The sequence below is a fragment of the Kwoniella europaea genome, chromosome 1 (genome assembly GCF_036810445.1).
Source record: "Kwoniella europaea PYCC6329 chromosome 1, complete sequence".
Taxonomy (NCBI): domain Eukaryota; kingdom Fungi; phylum Basidiomycota; class Tremellomycetes; order Tremellales; family Cryptococcaceae; genus Kwoniella; species Kwoniella europaea.
This window is the reverse complement of record NC_089487.1, coordinates 15,215,916-15,237,567: the sequence shown is the minus strand read 5'-3', so window position 1 is coordinate 15,237,567 and position 21,652 is coordinate 15,215,916. Positions and strand designations below refer to the sequence as shown.

At 44.1% G+C, this 21,652-nt stretch overlaps 7 protein-coding genes across 7 annotated transcripts; 2 read left to right on the top strand and 5 right to left on the bottom strand.

The window, feature by feature from the left end:
- Window positions 1-2,782: 2,782 nt before the first annotated feature.
- V865_005814 (peptidyl-prolyl cis-trans isomerase-like 2) lies at window positions 2,783-5,311 on the bottom strand (the record flags this gene model as incomplete). Its single annotated transcript, XM_066229582.1, has 12 exons — window positions 2,783-3,137; window positions 3,221-3,420; window positions 3,505-3,621; window positions 3,683-3,888; window positions 3,963-4,067; window positions 4,136-4,244; window positions 4,303-4,391; window positions 4,467-4,647; window positions 4,717-4,797; window positions 4,858-4,916; window positions 4,983-5,119; window positions 5,190-5,311. 12 exons carry the CDS (start codon window positions 5,309-5,311, stop codon window positions 2,783-2,785), a joined length of 1,761 nt encoding a protein of 586 aa, XP_066085679.1.
- A 320-nt stretch (window positions 5,312-5,631) lies between these two features.
- On the top strand, window positions 5,632-8,915 carry V865_005813 (uncharacterized protein; the record flags this gene model as incomplete). Its single annotated transcript, XM_066229581.1, has 12 exons — window positions 5,632-5,812; window positions 5,875-5,894; window positions 5,957-6,134; window positions 6,203-7,019; window positions 7,080-7,218; window positions 7,279-7,459; window positions 7,526-7,715; window positions 7,784-8,089; window positions 8,158-8,335; window positions 8,389-8,511; window positions 8,574-8,655; window positions 8,713-8,915. 12 exons carry the CDS (start codon window positions 5,632-5,634, stop codon window positions 8,913-8,915), a joined length of 2,598 nt encoding a protein of 865 aa, XP_066085678.1.
- Window positions 8,916-11,676: 2,761 nt separating this feature from the next.
- V865_005812 (uncharacterized protein) lies at window positions 11,677-12,303 on the top strand (the record flags this gene model as incomplete). The annotated part of the gene is made up of 3 exons (XM_066229580.1): window positions 11,677-11,760; window positions 11,847-11,905; window positions 11,976-12,303. 3 exons carry the CDS (start codon window positions 11,677-11,679, stop codon window positions 12,301-12,303), a joined length of 471 nt encoding a protein of 156 aa, XP_066085677.1.
- Window positions 12,304-12,901: 598 nt separating this feature from the next.
- On the bottom strand, window positions 12,902-13,602 carry V865_005811 (uncharacterized protein; the record flags this gene model as incomplete). The annotated part of the gene is made up of 2 exons (XM_066229579.1): window positions 12,902-13,384; window positions 13,471-13,602. 2 exons carry the CDS (start codon window positions 13,600-13,602, stop codon window positions 12,902-12,904), a joined length of 615 nt encoding a protein of 204 aa, XP_066085676.1.
- Window positions 13,603-13,979: 377 nt separating this feature from the next.
- On the bottom strand, window positions 13,980-15,043 carry V865_005810 (uncharacterized protein; the record flags this gene model as incomplete). The annotated part of the gene is made up of 2 exons (XM_066229578.1): window positions 13,980-14,081; window positions 14,159-15,043. 2 exons carry the CDS (start codon window positions 15,041-15,043, stop codon window positions 13,980-13,982), a joined length of 987 nt encoding a protein of 328 aa, XP_066085675.1.
- Window positions 15,044-15,804: 761 nt separating this feature from the next.
- Window positions 15,805-17,106, bottom strand: V865_005809 (uncharacterized protein; the record flags this gene model as incomplete). The annotated part of the gene is made up of 2 exons (XM_066229577.1): window positions 15,805-16,968; window positions 17,032-17,106. The coding sequence occupies 2 exons, from the start codon at window positions 17,104-17,106 to the stop codon at window positions 15,805-15,807; spliced, it is 1,239 nt and encodes a 412-aa protein (XP_066085674.1).
- A 478-nt stretch (window positions 17,107-17,584) lies between these two features.
- Window positions 17,585-20,165, bottom strand: V865_005808 (uncharacterized protein; the record flags this gene model as incomplete). The annotated part of the gene is made up of 10 exons (XM_066229576.1): window positions 17,585-17,773; window positions 17,848-18,045; window positions 18,111-18,702; window positions 18,781-18,961; window positions 19,022-19,174; window positions 19,236-19,400; window positions 19,463-19,523; window positions 19,604-19,808; window positions 19,948-19,988; window positions 20,052-20,165. The coding sequence occupies 10 exons, from the start codon at window positions 20,163-20,165 to the stop codon at window positions 17,585-17,587; spliced, it is 1,899 nt and encodes a 632-aa protein (XP_066085673.1).
- Between the last annotated feature and the right edge of the window lie 1,487 nt (window positions 20,166-21,652).

Genomic DNA, 21,652 nt, shown 5'->3' with positions numbered 1-21,652 from the left:
GTTTGAGCAGGGAATATATCATCATTTTGTTCGATAGTATGGGAGGTAGAGTGCGGACTGTGGGAAGGAGGAGGGGCTGGAATGTAGACGCTTGAACGTAGATGCTTTAATTCTTGTAGATAGGAAGTCGAGACCCTTATTGTATCGTCTACACCTTCTTCATCACCTGTAATATGCAGGGAGCGAAGCAGTCAGTCTGAGAACAGTAAGATACAGGCAGAAGATGAAGCTGTGGCGACAAAAATCATGAATTGTTTTTGGCAAAAACCGTAGATTGTCGTGCTAGATTGTAGTACTAGATTCTAGAGCTAGATTCTCGAGCTAGGATCGTCGTTTTCTACCCTCCGACTCCCTTCGGTATATACTTTAGGACCCTCTTTTGGATGGTTCTTGTCTATGTTTTTCTCAGCTATGGATCACAACAGCCTCTCAACCTCAATGGTCAAGTCACATCTTGATTAACTTGGTTTGCCACCACTGCCACTAGAGCTTCTACAAGCTTGGGATATGCGTCCTTCTCTTTGGACAAAGCCCACCAATCGTGTTTGTTGTTACCGACCCCTCCCTGACAGCTCAACGATATCGTTGATCACTCAACGACTTCGCTGTTCTATCATCTACTTCGGTGAGATCATTGCATCTTCCGTCGTCCTCCTATCATCTGCTCGTCTACCTAGGCCGTCTCCTGTATGATCAAGGCAGTCTACTGAGGTCTTAGTTATATCATCGTGACAGGACAGTCATATAAGGAACACCACAAGCGACGAAAATTTCGTCTATGCATGGCCGATCTTCCTGTGGAAGGAGTGCGCCTGCATTGTACAAGCCTAGAGCTTCTTGGAGACGTTGTTCTTTGAGCTCCATGACGAAATTTGAGGGTGATATGCATGGAAGCAGGCAGACAGCTTTAGGAGTTAATATGTCGCGACATCCTTTGAAGCTGAAAATGAGATTGCCTGCCAAATGCTATGTCTGAGAGCATTTCCCGCAATATCGAGTATTGACTGCCAATATCGAGTATTGACTGCCTCGCCAAATTCCGTGAAAGTGGGATCATTGCTAATAATTGGGGTGACCATTGTCATTACATCTCTCTCAATTCGTGAGAAGCAAGCAGATCCGAGAACAGCGAGTTTGATTTCCGATGATGTCGGAGGAATCATGTCAATACACAGAGAAGCACTGAGAGCTTTGATTGTTTGTTCTCATCATTTGTGCTATACGCTATATCTTGTGATCAGGGAGAGGAGATGCGTGATGGCAACTGGAACATGAGACATCTGATCAGAAGTTAAACACAACAAATGCCGATAAATGATGGTGATCGAGATCGTGATGGTAGATTTTCGGGATGAAGGCTGACATGTCTCATCATTGACCGTTATTAATCTGGTCAATGCACTAAACAATCAAACTCCTTTGACTTGTGTCCATATCATCACGACAGTGAAAGAAAGATACATTGTTCATACGAGCAACTCTTTTCTTTACACTCTCGCTGTCATTTATTCCTTTGTTGTGCTCTGACCAATTATAACTCCCTTTCTTAGCTTGCTTGGTATATGGGACGTCATGGATATTCACTACGACATTCCGGAAGGATGTCAAGTCGAAACTGCGGTGAGTCGCATTTTGTACAGTGCGCTTGCATTATGGAGCAGGACAGAGTATATATTAATATGTTATATATGAACATTTGATCAGTCGAGTATCCGCTTACACCACGAAGTGAACAACTCTTGTGATCTCATCTTCAATTCTTCGGACTACATGCCTCCTTTATTGTCAGCTCTAGATCTACTCCCAACGATTGAGCGGTACTCAGACCATGGCATCTCCAATCAATCTTTCTTCATCGAGGATATACTCAAGCACATAATACCATTTTGTCCAATACCAACTCTCTTCAACCTCTTGTTAACGTCCAAAACCACCTATACTCTGACATTACCTAATCTATACCAGTCTATAACCTTCGATCCAGATAATCGCCATGCGGACGGCCATTCCTCCACTTCCCCTTGTTCATCTCTCCTCTCCGTCCGATCCCAAATATGGGGAACCGAGCCCAAGATACATGTTAAAGACATGACGATTCCCGCGCACCTAGACAACCACAGCTGTGTTTTGATGGATCTACCAAATCTACATACTTTACGTCTTGCTATCCACCCGAAATCACCTATAGGTTGGAGTTTTTGTAAGCCTTCCGATAAGGTGCGATATCCTTATTATCCTATCAATCAACCGTGTTCTTTACTGGTAAACCTTCAACCTAAACGATTGTTGATTACGAGTGGGATCAGATATCTAAATACCCCATCGCCATTCCCTCTACCCTCCCAGTCAAAGTTCTGGACGAAAATCGAAGAGGTAGTTCTGTGCGTTAGCGATAACAGGGAGAACATGAGAGAAGAGTCAAAGGTCAAATACAAAGATGGTTTTCTGAAGAATCTACCAAAAGGGTTAAAGAGGTTGATTATCATTTTTGGAATGGAAGGTGTTGATGTTGATGAGATTTTAGATGGAATTGATTCGTTGCATGGTACCCCATCCGTCAGTGATAACATCAGCACCCAAGATATCGAAAATTTATATGGGCTAGGTCTGGTTTCTGATCCTAATCGTAAGGTTATCATTTTTGATACACAGTAGTCAATTTCCAGTTGATGTTAGTCGACGCAATGTATCAGTGGATGATACATTAGTATCTTCGGATACAAGGATGTTACATCAGTCGTACAGATACACCACCTATATATTGATATATGTATATGATGAATCACCATCCCGAGAAATCACCAAATCCTCCTTTCGTCTTCTTCTTCTTCTCATTTCCTGCACTATAGTCGATCGCTTCCGGTATCACACCTCCTTTACTTCCTCCATTTTTCGTATTTGCAGCTGATAGGTACTTGCCTACACCACCACTGCCATTTAGATCTTCTATTTTCCTCTTGTCTTTCTGCCATTTCGGTTCCCCTTTCACGCCCAAATCCGTGCCCAGCCAAGTAGTTCTATCTTTTTCTCTTTCTTCTTTCGCTAGCGCCCTCTTGCGCAAGGCCTCGTCAGACTGATCTTGTCTGGCTAATCGAGCCTTCAGACGTTCTTGATAGGCTTCGAATGGATCTTGTAGACTGATAGTATCGCAGATGCTAGTTAGCTCTACAAATCCTTATAATTATTGACAAGCGTTTAAGGCTAGTATCGGAAGACTCACACATTGACACCTAGTATCACAATGTCCTTGACAGGTCTATCACCTCCAGGTCGCACAGCCACTCTTTCAATCTTATCCAAAACATCCTCACCTCCAACCAATTTCCCGAATACCGTATGTTTGCCGTTCAGGTGGGGGGTTTCCCGGAACGTTATGAAGAATTGCGACGAATTCGTGCGTGGTCCACTGTTTGCCATCGACTAGACACCCATCATGAGTAAACATGAGATATTTATCTGAGTGCTCAATGACTGGCCAGGTGAAAAGCGAATATGTGAACTCACCAAAACACCCCGTGCATCATGCTTATAAGCCCCCTTTTCATTATATTCATCCCTGAATGGTTCTCCCCAAAATGACTTCCCACCTCGTCCTGTACCAGTTGGATCACCTCCTTGGACCTACATAGGGACAAAGCTAATCAGCATCGTATGACTATTTGGAGTATTGAGAGAAACTGACCATGAATCCCGGTATTAGCCTGTGGAACACGACATCATCGTAATAACCAGATTTAGCCAGCTGAACGAAATTGTACACCGTCTTAGGTGCTCGATCACCATGCAACTCCACATTCAATCCACCAAAATTCGTCAATATAGTCGCATATGCTTTCGACTTCAGTCGGTCTTTCTCTTTGGTTGGCCGTGACATCTCTTCGAACATGACTATTGGTGACATCATAGTATGATTTCAGTACAAGATTTTTCGAGAAGCAGGAAAAGGTAAGATTTATGCTCACATTCTTCCTCATCGAACATCGCTCTTTCAGATTTCACCTGAGGGTTTAGAGATGTACTGGTGAGTGAGGCTGCTGCTCGACCGGAGCTAAAATTGGATGCGTTATCTATATAGGCAGTACGTAGTCAGCTCCGACATATATTCTACTCGCATGGAGGATGTGACGCGACCTACATGCCAGCTGTTCGATTTTCCGCTTCGCTATCACACCTTCCTTCTTCTCCTCTTGTTCTGCAGATTTAGCCGGAGGTGGAGTAGCGGATGGCGATTGGTCCGCCTTTGTCTATATGTTCATGTCAGTGAGATGATATATCAGAGAGTTTTAGGGTTTTACAACGCACTTTCTCAGCTAACATCTTCAAGACCTTACTTGCCCCACCAGCAGCATCCACATTTATACCCCTCAGCGGATCTCCAGCGACTTCATCGTCTACAGACACACATGTGTCAGCTTACCTTGCTCCTATCACAATCAAGGCGAATGACAGGCGCTGAGTTGACTAACCAGAAACCTTCTTATCCTTCTTTACATAGTCATACTCTCTCAAATCTCTCGAAGCCAGATTCTGGGGATCTTGAATAGTTATTATATCTTCCCTCTTGAATGGCTCGTCGTTCACTAGATCTCTCCATGTCTTAGGTTTGATAGCTAGTAGCTGTAATGATGCCATGTCGAAGACGTTTCCCTATTGGAGAAACCAAATATATCAGCTGAGAGATTTATTCGAGGGAACCTAGGTTTTCGTCAGACTTACAGTGTTTTTCAAAAAGACGATATGTATATGTGGTGAGAACACTTTGTACGTTATTGGATCATGCATGCTTCCTTCTGCGTTCTATGATAGGTGTTGTCAGACAGTTGAACGAGACCAGCCAATCAATAGAACACGACTGACCTTGAAGAAGTTCAACTTGATCAACTGACTTGTATCTAGCGATTTACCCGATACAGGATCTACAGTTACTTGATCAGCTTATGCCTTGGGCTTCTCGACGCATATTTTGTGAAGAATCTACTCACTTGTTTTGTACTTCCTCACATATGGGACTATATTCAATAGATCAAATACATCCGCTCTCGGTTGTTCTCCAGGTGCAGTATCCGCTATGACGGCTACTGGGTTCTTGAACGGCTGCAAAGACAATGCACAACAATCACTAGCAGTCATGAGAGACAGTCAGCTGTCTCTGCACATATGGGTTGAGGCAATGTAACGGACACACTCACAAAGGTAATCTTAGGAATTCTGATTTGCCAGTCTCGGCCCTTTTCCCCGTACTGGAGGCTGTATGACCACCCGAGGCGTGCTCGGAGTGAGTCACGTACATCTTGTCCGAGTTGTGTCCCATGTTGGCTGATTGACTACAGGGTATATCTCGATGATAGTGCTAGTGAGATGTCTAGGTTGTGGAATGGTCAACCAAGCTGTGATAATAATAACTACAGTTAGGGGATCTTGATGTTTTCGATCAGCTATACAGATGGGATGGGATGTTTCCCCGGAGATACGAGGTGATCTCCGCCCAGGCACACTATCCAGTACACATTCCACAGTCACAGTGATCAAAGATGAAGGAAGATACGAGTGAACCTCAAACACGGTGCCTCCAACTCTGCATCTATCTAGCACAAGCTCACAGAGTGATCCTTCGTCCGTCCGTCGCCAAAGATGAACGGTCAGGAGCTACTCGCCTGGGCGGTTTTCGTATCCTACTTCCTGCTCATCTTCCTTTCTTTCGGTCTCGTCTTCAGGTCGATACTCTCCGGCAGTCATGTTTCCAAGCTATTCCAAGGTAGAGCGTTCTTCTTTCTACGGACAGCGGTAGGAGCATTGTTATGCACTTGGTACTGTGAGTGCGCTCTCTCATCGATCCAGCAGCGAAGGACAAACTCGGCTGACAAGGCGTTCAAGATATGATCAAGTTCCTCAACGTATGTCATATTGGTTGATCCAAAAGCACGAGATGTCGCTGATAATCATATCTTTCTTACAGTGGTCCTTCAGATACCACTCCAAGCTCAATCAGACCAACAGTATCGGAAACTGGCTAATTCACACTCCCCTCTTCGAGCAAGCTTGGACGATAGTGTGTACGGGAAGAGCTAATTGGTGGTGGTCAAGCTGGATATGTACTTGGACAATAGTGTTCACAGCTATAGTGTGGACTGAAAGTGAGTGCTTGGTCATCTTGCTCAATTTATCAATGAATGTTTGAGCCACACTGAGTAGATACGCCTAGGCGGAAGAAGAGGTATCAAATACCCCTACGCATACATGCTACTTGGTCAATTGGTCGCCATGTCAGTCGCTACCTCACTTTTCCTATCAGCGGTCTTCTTACATCCTCGAATCCGATCTGCACCTCGTTCTGTCCCAGTTTACATCGCTTTCCCACTTCTCATGGCTTTCATCCCTACGTATCTCCTGCCAAGACACGTCAATACCGATAAATTCATGAATTCGCTCTTATGGTTACATGGCGCTTTGTTATTACCTCTCACCTCCTCTTCATCAAGTAGTATCGCCGAGAATGCCACTGCAAGAATTCCATTTTCAATGCTGTACCAGATGTTTCTCGCTACTGCCATATCAATCCATTATCCAGCTACCAAGAGACTTCTTGGCGTTTTACCTCCTGGTCAATCGGTATTTGATAAACTGTACAAGATCATCTTCACACATCCTGCTCAAGGTTCTATCTCCTTAGATGTAATTTGGGTGGCTATCATCGTGTTTTCATGGTTCCTTCTTTCCGGATCGATGGTCAGTCGAATCATCAAGGTTTCACTAGCTAGTATCGCAACTGGCGTAGGTATCGCCAGTTACACAGGGGTGAACTGGGGTTTGATCGCCAGTGTAATACCAATATTGGTCTTGTTAGCTTTTGGTACTATGGGTCTCTGGCTTCAGAGGCTCAGATCAAAGAATACTACCAAGAGGAAGGAACTGTTAGAGCAGTTGGGTATGCCAGAACGTACCGTTATACCAGGTACCTCGAATGAACCGCCCTCTGTGAGTGGAGATAAACTCGTAATTGGATTTTGGCATCCTTACTGGTACGTTCTTTCTACTTATCTGGGTGCCGACATACAACCAAGACTGATAATGTGGAATAGCAATGCTGGTGGTGGTGGAGAACGTGTTCTATGGTCGGCCATCCGGCATCTACAGCAGACTGAGAAAGATGTTTTGGTCCTGGTGTATTCAGGGGACTATCCATCCGCAAGTAAGGATGACATACTAGGAAAGGCTAAGGTGTGTTGCTAGTCCCGACATAAACCTCAAGTGTATTTACTCATGTTGTACGCGATGCAGAACCGATTCTCGATCGAGATGGATCCCTCAAGCATACATTTCGTTCCTCTTCCCTCAAGATATCTGATATCAGACAACTACTGGAAAAGGTTTACTCTTCTCGCTCAATCGCTCGGTAGTGTATACTTAGCTTATGAGGGATTGTGCGGTAAAGACGGCCTATGGGGTGATGTTTTCGTTGGTGAGTATACACGCTAGGTTCTTTGCTCAGTGCGATATATGAAATACTAACAGAGGGTCATGATAGACTCAATGGGTCATGGCTTTACTTTTCCTACGGTTCGCTTCATATCTGGATCTCGGACTGTCATCGGAGCGTACATCCACTATCCTACAGTCAGTACAGACATGGTCAAAAGAGTTAGAGAGAGAACAGCAGGCGGAGTAGAAAACGCAGGTGCCTCGAAGAGTTGGTTGAGAACACAGATCAAATTGATGTAAGCTACCTTTGGCTTTGCGACTAAGCCTTGTACGACTCGGTTTGGCTGATATCTATACTCGACAGATATTATTGGATCTTCACCAACCTATACTCCGTTTCCCTCCTTTTCCCTCAACATATAATGACCAATTCATCCTGGACCCAAGCGCACATTCAGTCTCTTCTTACTAAAGCTCGAGGATCTTTCCTGGCTAGTATACTATTGAAAGACGATACCACAATCCAAAAGAGGGAACAAAGAGGCGAAAGTAAGATAGAAGATAGAGCGAGATGCGAGGTCGTTTATCCACCTTGCGATACGAAAGAATTTGTCAAGTTGGGTAATTTGGATAAGAGGAAGAGAGAGATTGTTTCCCTAGCTCAATTCAGGTAAGTCTCCTCTGTACTATAAGTGACAGTGAAAAAGAAAAGTTGAAGGTAACCTTCGGTATTGATAGACCCGAAAAAGAACATGCCAAACAATTACATGCCTTGGCCATCCTCTTCGAGAAATACCCTCAGTATCGTAAAGGTCCCCAAAGCGTGAAATTGGTTTTAATGGGTGGATCACGAGATGCGCATGATGATGAACGTCTTGATGGACTACGGAGGTTAGCCAATACTTTGGAAATCAGCGTGAGTCGAGGTATATTTCGGAGATTGTGGTACCGGACTGATGAATATTCCAGGACAACGTCGAGTTTGTAGTCAACGCTCCTTATTCAGAGGTAGTCAAGCGTTTGGGAGAAGCTTCCTTAGGGCTGAACACGATGATGGACGAGCACTTCGGTATAAACGTGGTTGAATTTATGGTAAGATGGATTCGAAAACTCGCCAGTTTCCTGCGGTATGCTGATAAAATGATGTGCATTAGGCCGCCGGTCTGATACCTGTCGTACATGCATCTGCAGGACCAGTCATGGATATAGTCGTACCGTTCAACAACCAGAAGACAGGTATGTCACTCTTTCTGTCTCTCAATGAGGAGTCGATGTCCTGAATGTCAAAAATAGGATTTCATGCGACAGATGCCGAATCTTTCGCCGAAGCTGTCCATCAAGGATTCACCTTATCTCCTGAGCAGAGCCTGAGAATGCGCAAAGCAGCTAGAGAAGCCGCTGTCAAGAAATTCTCAGAGAGGGAATTCGAGAAAGGTTGGCAGCTAGGTTGGAAAAGGTTGAAGGGTCTAGTCAAGAGAGATAGGGATGATGAATAGATCTATCCAGTCGGGTTATGCATTCATCAACATATAACGTCTGTGTTCGAAGCGAGCGTTGAAGTGACTATGTTGCAAAGAGCGAGATATCGGTGAGACCTCTTTATTTGGCTTGGGTCTAGGTCTCAGAGCCATGGGCTGTCGGTGTTTGTGAGGTTTATGTTCAACAACGCTTACACTAGATGACGTTCTGATCACGTCCTCGGAAAAGTATAGCATCGCTCTAACATTTTGAGGTATACTGCAATTCCTGTGCATCTAGACGGCTTTATGGTTACATGTATCTGACGACATCATTTTGGACCACGTCAATCTAGATCTATTTTTGTTTATCTGCATGACACTGACGCTATCAATTCCAGACTCTGTTAGCGTAATTCTCACAAGATAAGGGCATGAGAAGGGAGATTGAAAAGTTTAATCCCATAAGCTTCCCGGTTGTCTCACCCTGTATACTCCGATTTCTCACTCGACGTCAGAGGCGTTTTTTCTCTCCGTCCTGTTCCCCCCTCCCTCTACGGAATGCAAGCCACACTTTGAAGCTTGTAGACATACTGCAGATCATCTAATCTACTACTGTACAGGTAGATGCACATGTCAAGGTTATGATAGCGGGTAAAACGGGATCCTCTACCAGTAAACATACACTTATGCTGACTCGGCCATTCGGGAGAAAGTATATATATATACCAAACGAGGTCGTATATTGATATACGGGCCAACTTCCCGCGCCGATACGACACTCCCGTTCTTATGTCAGTTTGTTCAGTATGTACTACCAACATCGCTCTGTAGGGTGTTAGTGGGCCTACATTGCGGTGCTCTAACACTGCAACGAGGAATGTATAGTATACCTAATCTCAGGATACAGAGTATCGCATCGATGGATTGTCAGTCCCCTTGTTCATTCCAATGACATACTAGTACTGTCCTCAAAATAGATAGTTGGTCGTCTTGTGACCATGTGAATCACGAACATTGCTTGATATCACTTCTCTTCCTCTATAAGTGCTTTGGTGTCAGGATATTTTCCTTGATCAAATCTCATTTCATTGTTTGATACCAAGTAGTGATTGAAATAACGATCAAACGAAGACGTTGAAAAACACTATAACGGCATAATAGCAGCATTAGACGACCATTTCCAGCATCTCAAGAGTGAGAATACCATACCACCTTAATAACGCAACTGGAAGATACCAAAATATCATCTTGATCATATATCGTATAATATAAGACATCGAAAAGCAATTCATCTATCTAATCCTAATTAAACTACCAATAACGATCTCCAAAAAACCCGGTTTAGGCAAATCCAGCATACCCAGAGAAATTCCTTCTACTTCTACACCAAACGCTGTTCTATACCTTCACCAGCAGAGGCAGCTTCGACAGTGATCATACAGTCAGTCCTCACCACAAAAGCAGCATCCCCAAAGACCTCACTCGCTATCGTACAAAGACGATTTGAAGGGAAAAGTAACCTCATCGGTAACGAATAATCAAGAACACCTAAATATTTTTAGTTTTCCTCCTCCGTACCTAAAGTACCTGCCCACTTACGGTGTACCTACGCTTGTTTCTCTTCTTTCCAGACCGAAGATCCAGATCATCAACAGAGGGATCATCGGAGAGGCAAAAGCAAATTTAGGGTTTGATAGAAATCAGATATAAATATAGTGTGGCGTTCTGGACTTTTTGATTTCGGTTTTGGTTTTCAGCCATTCAGTCCGTCCATAAGAACAGCAAAGAAACAGAAGAACATTAGATTTTATCCTTGGCATCGAGATTGGCGATAAGAAGGAGAATTACGAGAGAGCAGGCGAAGCAGATCATCAAAAACAATCTTACAGTATTGAAAGAAAAAGGTGAGTGAATCAGGTTCACCCTCTCAATCCACTAGTCCACTTTTGGTATTGCCATCCTTATCTGAGAATTCCAGAAAATCCTCTTTTCGGTCTTTTTCTCTTCTATTATCTTTTGCTTGCTCGTTTTAACTTTCATCTTTGAGAGAAACATATTTGTTTGTTGAACTGTTGATGAGATACTCGGAGATATACGCTGGTCGTTGTCCGCTTCAGTCCACGCCATCACCTTTTGTATCTTTCTTTCATTGTTGAATATAATCATCGTCATCGACTTCCTACACTATATCTCAGACATCCTCTTTTACTCCGATATCCAAGACATTCCCAATAACCTGGATCAGTTCAATCTCTGATCGGTTCACAACCGTCATCCGATACATTGATGTTGTATGATAAACTGTATTGATCGACTGTGTGTGAACAGGTACCCCAAAGTAGGTTGGACCTGTACGTCTTAATATAACACAACATCAATTCCAGTTATCATCAGCATTTCCCACACTCACGTCCTCAATCACAGTCGATCTTAGAGAGAGATAAAGGAACGTTTGTGTATACGACAACAGAGATCGACTTCACCTCGCCTCACTCTGTTTTGACCCGACCAACACAAACAATACACCAATCCCCACGCACTCACTCACCCCTGAAAGGGATACCCTTGGACACGACAACAGAGCGATTCCCTTGGGAAAAGTGCGAATCAGATCAATCTCCATTCTCTATTCTCTATCGTCTCTCATACTCAACCGATCTGATCCTTATCAACTTTGTCCATATAAATACGCTACAATCGTTACTTTCGACTGGATTCGATTGTATATCATACCATACCAATCAGCCTACTTCTTCCCCTCACTCACGATCCCCATAGCAACACTTGGACACAAACCATGTCAGACGTAGTAAAAGCTGGTTCGGAAATGATGCCTTCTCTTAAGATGGCTGGAACGTTGACGGTAAGGGCACTGGATACTGTGAGTCATGGCAATCTCATTACCATCACCACTGTTCTCGATTGTGATGTGGTGAGAGTCTGATCATGGGATGCCCTTACCAATAGTTGCCATTGCCGCTACTCGTAGTAGTCTTCTTAGCATGTTTGGCACTACTTCAATGGCCGTAAGTAACCTCTCCCCATGTTGAATCCTTCTAATCATGTAGCATATTCTGATCAAGTCTATATACACAGGATCGCAGCCAATCCATCACTCTTACCTACATTCACTCCCCCCACCTTCGAAAAAGACAGACTATCCCCTCTACCAATGATCGAAAACAAACCTCTATTCGCTTTCACACCCTTAACACCGCTCACTGCTCATCTCCAAATATATGCCCCAACTGCTACCGCTTCTCCGACACCCTCTTCCAACCCTATGAAACAGAGCGGCAGGAATGTCAGAAGGGGCAGTAAACAGTTGTTATTACGGGAATGGAGATTGAATTTGGGTGTAGTAGAAGAAGATGAAGGTGAATCGACTACGATAATGAATGTCAATCCCATACAGGTAGTTTAGAACAAAAACTGGACTGGACTTTGGTCTTTGGACTTTATGTCTCGTATGTATGCGTAGTGTTTGGACTTTTTGCTTTGGAATTTGACTATTCAATCAATCCTCATGGACTTTTCTTGTTTGCTTACTTCATCATCTTTGCTTCTCGTTTGAGTACCGAATGGACTTTCTTATAATGTAGAGTAGTTAAGCGTTACTGTATATACAACATGTGTTACCCATCTCATCTGTAGCGACCTCTTTGGTAAGTGAAATTAGGACATTGAATATGCATATGCATGGTCAAGATTGTATTATCCCGTGTAGATGCTGATATTCCCTGAGTGTTCCCTCGACATCACCTGGATTCATCTGTGTGATTGGTGAAATATCCTTGATCTGCTTTCGGTAGAGGGGAGGTGGACTATCATGTCCATGGCCTCTCGCCGCTTGAGGGGGATTGCTAAGCGGTAAACGGCTTTGACATCCCAGTTGAAAGTCATGTCGCAAGGAGGGTCCAGATACAAGCATAGCGTAGCGATACGCTGAGCGGAGGGACGTCGACGGTGTCGAGTTCGTGGGGTGTGTAAAGGTGATTGAATGGGCTTGACTGTCGATAGGATCATCTGCGCAGAACAGCCTTCTCCAATTCTTTCAACTCATCTTCCAACCCTTTTATCACCGCTTCTCCATCTTCCTTTGCACTCCCACTCTTTCCACCATTAGACGATCCACCCAACATCTCCAAGGTATTTTCTAAAACTTCCATATCCCTCTTATCGTTCCTATCCAGCTCAAATCCATCTTCATCCCCTTCATGTTCTTCTTTCTCGTGTTGGATCCTCTCCTGGTCCTCAGGTAGAATCTCATCTCTTTTCATTCTTCCTAGCGTTTTGATCAGTTCTCTAAGTGATTCCTCGAGATCTTTCGACGAGTGAGTTGCAGAAGGTGATGTGGAGTTGAGATGTATGGCTAGTAAAGCAGCTGCTTTGCCTCGTAATGATCCTACTCTCCTTGATAGTGGGACGGAGTTGGCGAACCCTTCGTCAAACCCCGCTTGGAGTGTAGCCAATTTCCCGTCGGTTATTCCTTCTCTATATCCTGCCTAGAGTATCATCAGTACCAAGCGTTGCCAAGCGTTTCATCTCTTGATGATGAGATTATATGTTGTATAGGTTCATGATCACTCACATCCGAAAACTTGTTGGACAACCGATTGAATTCCTGATTGACCAATGGATCGTCTACCCCTCCTTGAGTGGGCGGCTCAAGCCAGTCATCCTCGTCTTCTTCCATCTCGCTAGATATGGGTGGGTATGCCATGATGTTGGCTCTTGTCTCAATTGATGTATTCTGTGTGATGCAGTCAAAGTATATAATACGTTGTTGATTCTTCTTTCAACATTTCGGACCTTGCGAAAATCTAGCTGTCACATTGTTAATCGGGGATTGACACGTGATGCTGCCGGGGATTGGCCACTCACTCACATTACGGTACTAAGATTATATTGGCATATATATGCAGTACGAGTACTCGATGGATCCTGTTCTGAACTCTTTCTCGTCTTTGTTCTACAAGGCACGGCGGGATACATCTGTGGACCAATACGAATAACAAAGCAGGAAACAGTATGACAATGATATTACACTCTTTCAGGTTTACGATTAGTCGACACCAGCATATGAAATATGATAAGAACTTAAACAAGATACGGAATCCATTTTTGAACTTCACCCAATCTGAGAACGCCATACCAATTTACCTTCCATAGATACTCTTCCATCCTGATAAACCTGACGGTCTTATTCAGAAAAGCCCATACCAGCCTACAGATTATTCTAGAGTGTATATCAGGTCTTTTCTCCCACATGTATTGACACATCCCAGATCCAAGTCGTAAGGATGATTCCATGGTCCGTTTGTATTTGCCGTCCCAGGTAGATATCCACCTAGGTTGACAATAACGATGGATGCTATACCAGGCCGAACGGATAGGAGGAATCTCGCAAGGTTGAACATATTTTGATTGGTTTGATGATATTTTGTATTCTCCAGGCGACCGTCTCGAGGCGGTAAGATGATTTCAAGCTTCTTCAAGTTCCCTGATGTCAATCCCATTGGAAATCGCTCCATCTTGTGCATCCTCAGATCGTTTACCGGGATAGGACCGCATCTCAAGATCAGCTCTTCTACATCTCTGTATAGGCCTCTTGGTATACCTTCACAGTCGAAGGCGCTAAGACCAATGGTAAAATCGTCCAGGATGACACGAGTAGGGCGTAAGTTTTTGAGTAGATAACATTCTATGGGTTGTCCTGCGTAGGGCGAGTAGAGCGGGGATTGATGGTATGGTGTAGAGCGCGGCTTAAAGATCAATTTGAGTGTTTTGACATTCGGATATACCTTATAATTATGTCTGCAGAGACTTTCCTTATGTGAATGTACAGTCAAGAAAGTAGTCTGTTCCATCAACTCGATCTTGATGTCTTCCTCAGGATCCGAATCTAGCTCATCTTGCGCTTCTTCCTGAATCACCTTCTTACTCCGTCTATGCCTGATTGACTTCTTAGGTCTAAGATCCAGTCTTAGATCGGGTCTGAGGACTAGGTTCCGTGATAAAATCACTTTTCCAATCGTTGCGAGCTTAGAGCAGGTGCGCACACACTCCAGGAGACTCGGTTGATCCATGTGGTTTAAGTGATGGAGGATGGGTTCCCAGATCTCGTTCGGAAAGGTGTCTTGGCCTTTAAGGGGGCAGTTCATCTTGGTTGCCGATGTTGACTGGTGCAATAGTAAGCTGAACGAGGTGTCCAAGTATCGAGTTGTAGCCTAGAAGATGCTTCAGAATGGGCGAGTGCTTTGGTGAAGGGTGTTCGTCAGCGTGGATCATCTTTGCTGAGAGATATTCGAGCTGACGTGAGCTTTGTTTTTGTCAAGACGTACTTACCTATTCTGAACGGGTTGAGCTCCAAGATCAGAGGGGGTTATGTTTTGTGCTAGGACAACTTGGACTGGGGCAGTGTGTCCACTTGTGTAGAAGGTGCAAGACGGTCGATGATGGCAGATTTTATAGCATATACAGTAGGTGGAATGGAATCGTTCTTTCTGCCAGTGTGTGCGGCTGCTGTGGACCAAGGGACGAATCGTATGGATGGATGACGGAAATGGAAAAAGGGCGAGATATTAGAATAATGTACAATATCGGGAGCAATTGGAATGGGGATGAAGAGAAAGAGGAAGAAAGAAAGAAAGACGAAAACAGATGAGCTGTCTTCTGTTATAATGATTTCCGATCAGCGCACGGACCATGGTACGGTGATCAGTCATGTTCATCAGTCGTCTAGTAGCTCCTGACAGATGACATCCATATCTAAGGTAACAAGAAACTACCTCTGACAGAGCCTACACAACTGACGACAGAAAACGGATAGATTATATCCGTTATACAAAGCACGATATATAACAGCCAACTAGACAAGTACGTATATATCCTCATACCAATCTCGCAATGTCCCTCAACTGAATCATACCTCTATTGGCTGAAGTTGAAGAAGCGAAGGGTTGATTGTATCTCCTACCGCAGTCGTAAGATATGGTATCCATCTTCCCACTTCATTCGAATCATACACTCCATACCAATTCTCCTTCCAAAGGTATTCCTCCATGGTCATGAATTTCATTCTTCTCATCGACAATCTTACTTCGCGGAATATCTCCAAGATAGGCTTAAGAGGATGATCCTTGTAAATCAGTCGACCCATCGCTAGTCCTACTTCATAAGGTGTATTGCGAGGCTTGACCCTCCATATTGATGCTGGCCCAGGGGCTTCTCCTGGTGAATACCCACCTAGATTAACTATGATTATTGATACGCTAAGAGGGACCTTTCTAAGGAACAAAGCGAATATCTTGATGCTCTCATCATTACGACGAACCGATTGTGCGATTTCTAACAGCGAAGTATTTCGAGGAGGTAAGATGATAACCAATTTTTTCAATCGAGGTAAACCTTTCGGTGGAAAAGTTTGGATCTCGTACATCAGCCTATCATCGATTGGAATGGGTCCACAACGAAGTATGATCTCGTCTGTTTCACCGTAAAGACTGATTGGTATACCTTGACAATCCAATTTGACTAGTCCAATAGTAAAATCATCCAAAATTACTGTCGTAGGTCTAAGTCCTCTGAGAGCATAACATGCCTTTTGTCTGCTTTTGGGTGATTTTGATTCATATCGATGATAAGGTGATGAAAAAGGTTTTAAGATTATCTTCAACGTATGTATACGTGCTTTGGCGAGGTTCCACTCTTTATTATCCATCTGACAATGACTTGTTCGATGGGAATGGATAGTCAGAAATTGGACTAAAGGTATAGAATCTATTTTCCGTTGATATTGTTCAGCTTCATGTGCAGTCGGTCGGAAGCTCCTTCTGAAAGCTGGTCCTCTCCTCGTACATCTGAAATCGACCTGAGAGGCAGTATTGATGATTATCTTTGTGTTCAAGATCTTGAAGCCCACTTGCAAAAAGTTTTTGCATGTCAATAAACAGTTGTGGAGACTTGGTTGATGTAGGTAATTCAGGTGGTGGAAGATTTGTTCGTATATCTCGTTGGGGAATTCTGGTGAGCGTTTCTGTCGGATATCTGGTATGGGGATGTGTCCGACGTATGAGATGGAAGAGAGCTGGAACTCTCGTCAGCTCACGATCGACTCCACTAAGATACTTATGTCGGAGATTGCACTCACAAAAGACGGTACATGATAGTAAGTCAACCTATCTGGTACAACATATTGCTGATCGGGGTAGGGTATCCAAGGCATGGCGAGGAGATTTATTGTCGAGTAAGTGACTCAAGAAGCGGTTTGGAGAATAGAGTGACTGGCAAATGACCGAACAATTCACAGGAACACCGTATAAATGGTATCTTGGTCTGATCGTATAGTTGCAGGGTGTGATCGTGATTGTACAGGAAATCACTCGATGATTATGAGTATATACAGCAAGTGTCGGAAGAACATATGGGTCAGATGGAAGAAAAGAGCAGAGAGAGATGGAAACATGAAATATGTTTTGTCCACATCTTATAGCAATGTGATTTGATCGTTCCTAACGCACGAGCCACCTGCTCTCTGTCAGTGAATGGCAGTCGTCATCCAGTATCATCCACTCGAAAGTCAGTATCGCTGCAGCCATTGACTATGCATGACATCCGTAGGACAGCAACTCAATTCCTGAATTTACGTAGATGATACAGTTAGAAGCGATGAATCACAATCAAAGATGAATACTTCTTCCGACTTATGATCTACCCGTTATCCTCCTCACCAAACCCTTCTTATCCTTCTTAGCTTGCAATTTCTTCTTGATCTCTTCTTCAACGTCTTTCTGACCTAGTTCATCCTTTCCATACCATATCACCGTAAATGCCCCTATCAAGGCAGTAATCGTACATGCTATTATCGATAGTATAGCTTTTGGTGTCCATCCCTATTTTCCATTGTTCAACCAATATCAGCATCCATCCATCATTATTTACAGGGTTGCAATATCATTACACTCACGATGACTAGAGGAAACGGACCCCAAGGTTGACCGGTGAAATCGGTAGTTGAGTTCAGACCAACTACGTTCCCAGAAGTAGGTAATCCCCAATATTTACATTGATCTATGAGCGGTTGAGGTACACTACTGTTCTCTTGTAATTTTTCAGGAGCTTCGACGAATACAACCGCCAGTCCGGAAGACAGATGCCAATCGATCTATACAATGTTTCGTATATTAGCTCAATATCTCATATTCTGATTCTCAGGAGGGGATCACTTACATGACAATGGAAGAACCAAGCACCAGGATTATCCGCTCTCCATCTCAACACCACCTTCCCATTACTTGGTATCGTAACTGTATCCCTCCTTATCGGATTTTCCTGGCCTTCAATCAACGGTGGGTTATCCTCCGGGTCATCCGAAGTGACATCCTGTGATTTCTGGACAATTTGAAATTCGTGGCCGTGGAAATGGAAAGGGTGAGGTCCAGCATCCCAATTATACACTGTTAATTGTATATTCGCCATGTGTGGGTATGCGAAGGCGTTGGTCATCTGACCATACACAGCGTCGTTGAACGAATCGTTGCCCATGGTCAGGGCCGTAAAGATGGAGGGCGTTTTGGGTTCTTGAAAGGTAACATTATTGAAATTTCCTCGGTTGGTACCATCATCATAGGTGTCGAAATTGGCATGAAGGACAAATTCGATATCCGCGGGAGCCATTTCACGCTTCAACAGTGGCACAAGCACAGTATCATCTAGATCTACCGTTTCATCATATACCGCTTCGGGTGCTGGGGGTGCTTCTGGATTGTAGGTGATTTGGATGGTGTTGTTGAGCACGAGTTCATCGGGAATGTAGTCATACCTGCAGCGAAAAGTGTCAAAAAGAAGTATCATAGACTGAGTTTCGGAAACATGAACATAGTGAGCCATGATGACTCACATTTCCTCGCTCTGCATGACAGCCATAGCATAGTTCACATCTGCAGTATCCTTCGCCTGGAAAATGACCGAGTATCGTTGTGCAACTGAAATGGTGAGGACGTCGATCGGATACGGCTCCACTTCCACACCATCGACTTCTATTATCTGCAGATCATGTTGGTCGACGGCAATGAGGAACACTGTGCAATGAGCCAAAGTCAGCTAGGTATTTGATACGATTTGAGGGATGGCGGACTTACTAGATAAAGCTGACATGTTGATGATCCTCATTTTATACTTCTTTCCAGCTTCAAAAGGTATGCTAAGATTATCATTGGTAGCTTCTCCGGAAGATACAGCTTCGGGTGAAGGGTAATATTGGCCATCTTTTACGAGGTAGATCAGAGCGGAGTCTATGGATGGGCTGAATTTAGCTGATGGTGCCTAATACGCATGAATCAGACGATGGCGTACCTGGTACAGGCTCAGCACCCGTCGGATTATGCCATGTCAAGAAGTCATTGGTGAGCAAGTCAAGGTGTTGTCGGTGGTACCAATCCGACACGACCAGCGTGAACTCTTCATCCCATTTTAGGTCATCCGATCTACCAGTTCCGTTCTTGGGTTCGATAATTAGTGCTATATGAAACGGGTGAGATCGGTAAAACTGCGAGAGAAAGAGGACGAGGACTCAAGCTTACGAGATCGAAGTCCATCTACATATTGACCTAAATAATGTCCATGGAACCAATACGTCCCGGTCTATATGTAAATTTCCAATATCAGCTTCAGTTTGGATCTTTCCTAGGGAGATATAGGTAGATTCGAGGAGAGTTACCCACCTGTATACTAGTATCAATCTCATAATCCAAGGTATGTCCCATCGGTATCGAACACTGTGTTATCCCCACCGCACCATCATACCAATTTGAATTGTTAAACATCATTCCATGACTATGTAAGGCCGTTCCTATATCTGGATCACCCAGTCCGTTGTAGGCGTGAATACGTATGATATCACCTTGAGTAGCTGTTATGGCTGGTGGGCTGCGTTAAATGGAAGAGATTCAGCGCATGTTATTGCCTTACATGATAGTAAGGATGAAATTTCTGGTGAACAAGGTAGGTGTCAAATGTATGGATTGATTCAAGATTACTCGATCGATCCAATAGTGTGATCACTCACGGCCATGTTCCATTCACACCTATCACTCTCCTCTCATATAGCTGCACAATACCATCAGTCAGTCCGGAGAATCATGGGCAAAATTCATGGGGTCTCGAACTTACTCCATCAGGATTAGCAGTAGCATAACTTATATTCCACCACTGTTCTACTATAGCCGCATGGGCATTTGCAATGACTAATGGCAGAGCAGCCAGGAAGGTGCTTGTCTTGACCATGACGACGGGGCCAGGAGGACAATGATATCGCGATCGGTCGGATAGCGCTTAGGGTGTTGTAGGAGGGAGGATGGACGGTAGGTGAGACTTTGTTTTCGCCGCTTCTGAGGTCTGTGAATAGGACCGTGTACAGTCAGGAGTTGATTGAGTGACGGACAGATGGTCTTGTCGTGCTATATGAGATGTTGATGTGTATGCTGACTATCACAACTTTTTTATCTGATAAAAAAGCGAATGAGAAAGAATGAAACTTGAAGATCGGAATGTGGGGAGATGTCAGTGCGTGATACGAGTGTGGAAAAAAGCAGTTCGGCCGAGTCCAACTATACTCCTCACTATTTGCCAAGACAAGGAAGGATAGAGAGGCAAGGATAGCTTAGCTTCTTATGCATACTGAGTAGAGAATTCGAGGGGCGGAGATCCCACTGGTTTCACAATAATACAGGCATAAATGATTGCCATTGTAAGTAGTATGGCTTTTGGAAGCACGAAGACACCAATCCTTGTTTGCCTTCAACAGACGCCCTCCCACAGTGGCATCCCTTCTATCTGATCCCACTGCAAATCTCGTCTGTGGGGACATTCCATCTCGCAGAGATCTCGGATCGCCCACAGCCAGCTGCGGTGTGAATGGCGGAGCGCATACAGACATTACAACGCCTTTATTCAAGCGCCTTCGTATACAACGAAGTATGGCTGATGATCATTTTCCTCCCCACTCTCACAGAGACCGACAGGTAGACCAAGGGTCATGACGTTCTACAATCCAGCTTTCTTCCTTTCTTCCGTTAGTCATCTGCTGCGGGTTTGCCGTGCTATGCGGAAGGGCCTCATGAACTCCAGTCACGAATCAACTCTTACCACAATGGACTGGGCATGATGTGAACCAAACTATTCATGCCACCAGTGGTTCTAGTCTCATCAGCCTTGACTTGCCTTGGGTAGGTCATGAGAGTTTCTCATTCTGATTCTGAATCGATGTCTGATGCTAGAGTCCTCATGATGGTACATGCGGACTATTGAGCCAATATGTTGGCAAGTCCAAGCGAGGTGTGACTAGGCGCAAAAGATCAGATCAGGGCGTCTAGTTAGTTGATTTCCGTCCGTCCACTGATGAAAGGGCTGCCTTTGCGTCTTTGGTGGTGCGTGCGAATAGAATTAGAATTGTTTCGCATATATCCGATCATCAACCACAGATCCCAAGGCGCTAAAAACAAACCGTCTATTTCGACTCAGCTCACTCAATTTATGAGTGACCTTACACTCCGCGGGAGGGATCACGGCGCCGAGATCCGGTACTATCACAGAACATTTTAAAAATACGAGTACTAATAATTTCCAACGATGGTGAGATCCACTTGTACTCGTACTGTACACATCCACTCGTACAATACACAATCATGGTCACAATTACCATCATTTATTATTCATCATTGACTTGAGTCTAGTTGAGTAGGTTTGATGGTAAACACTGCGATACGTACTCC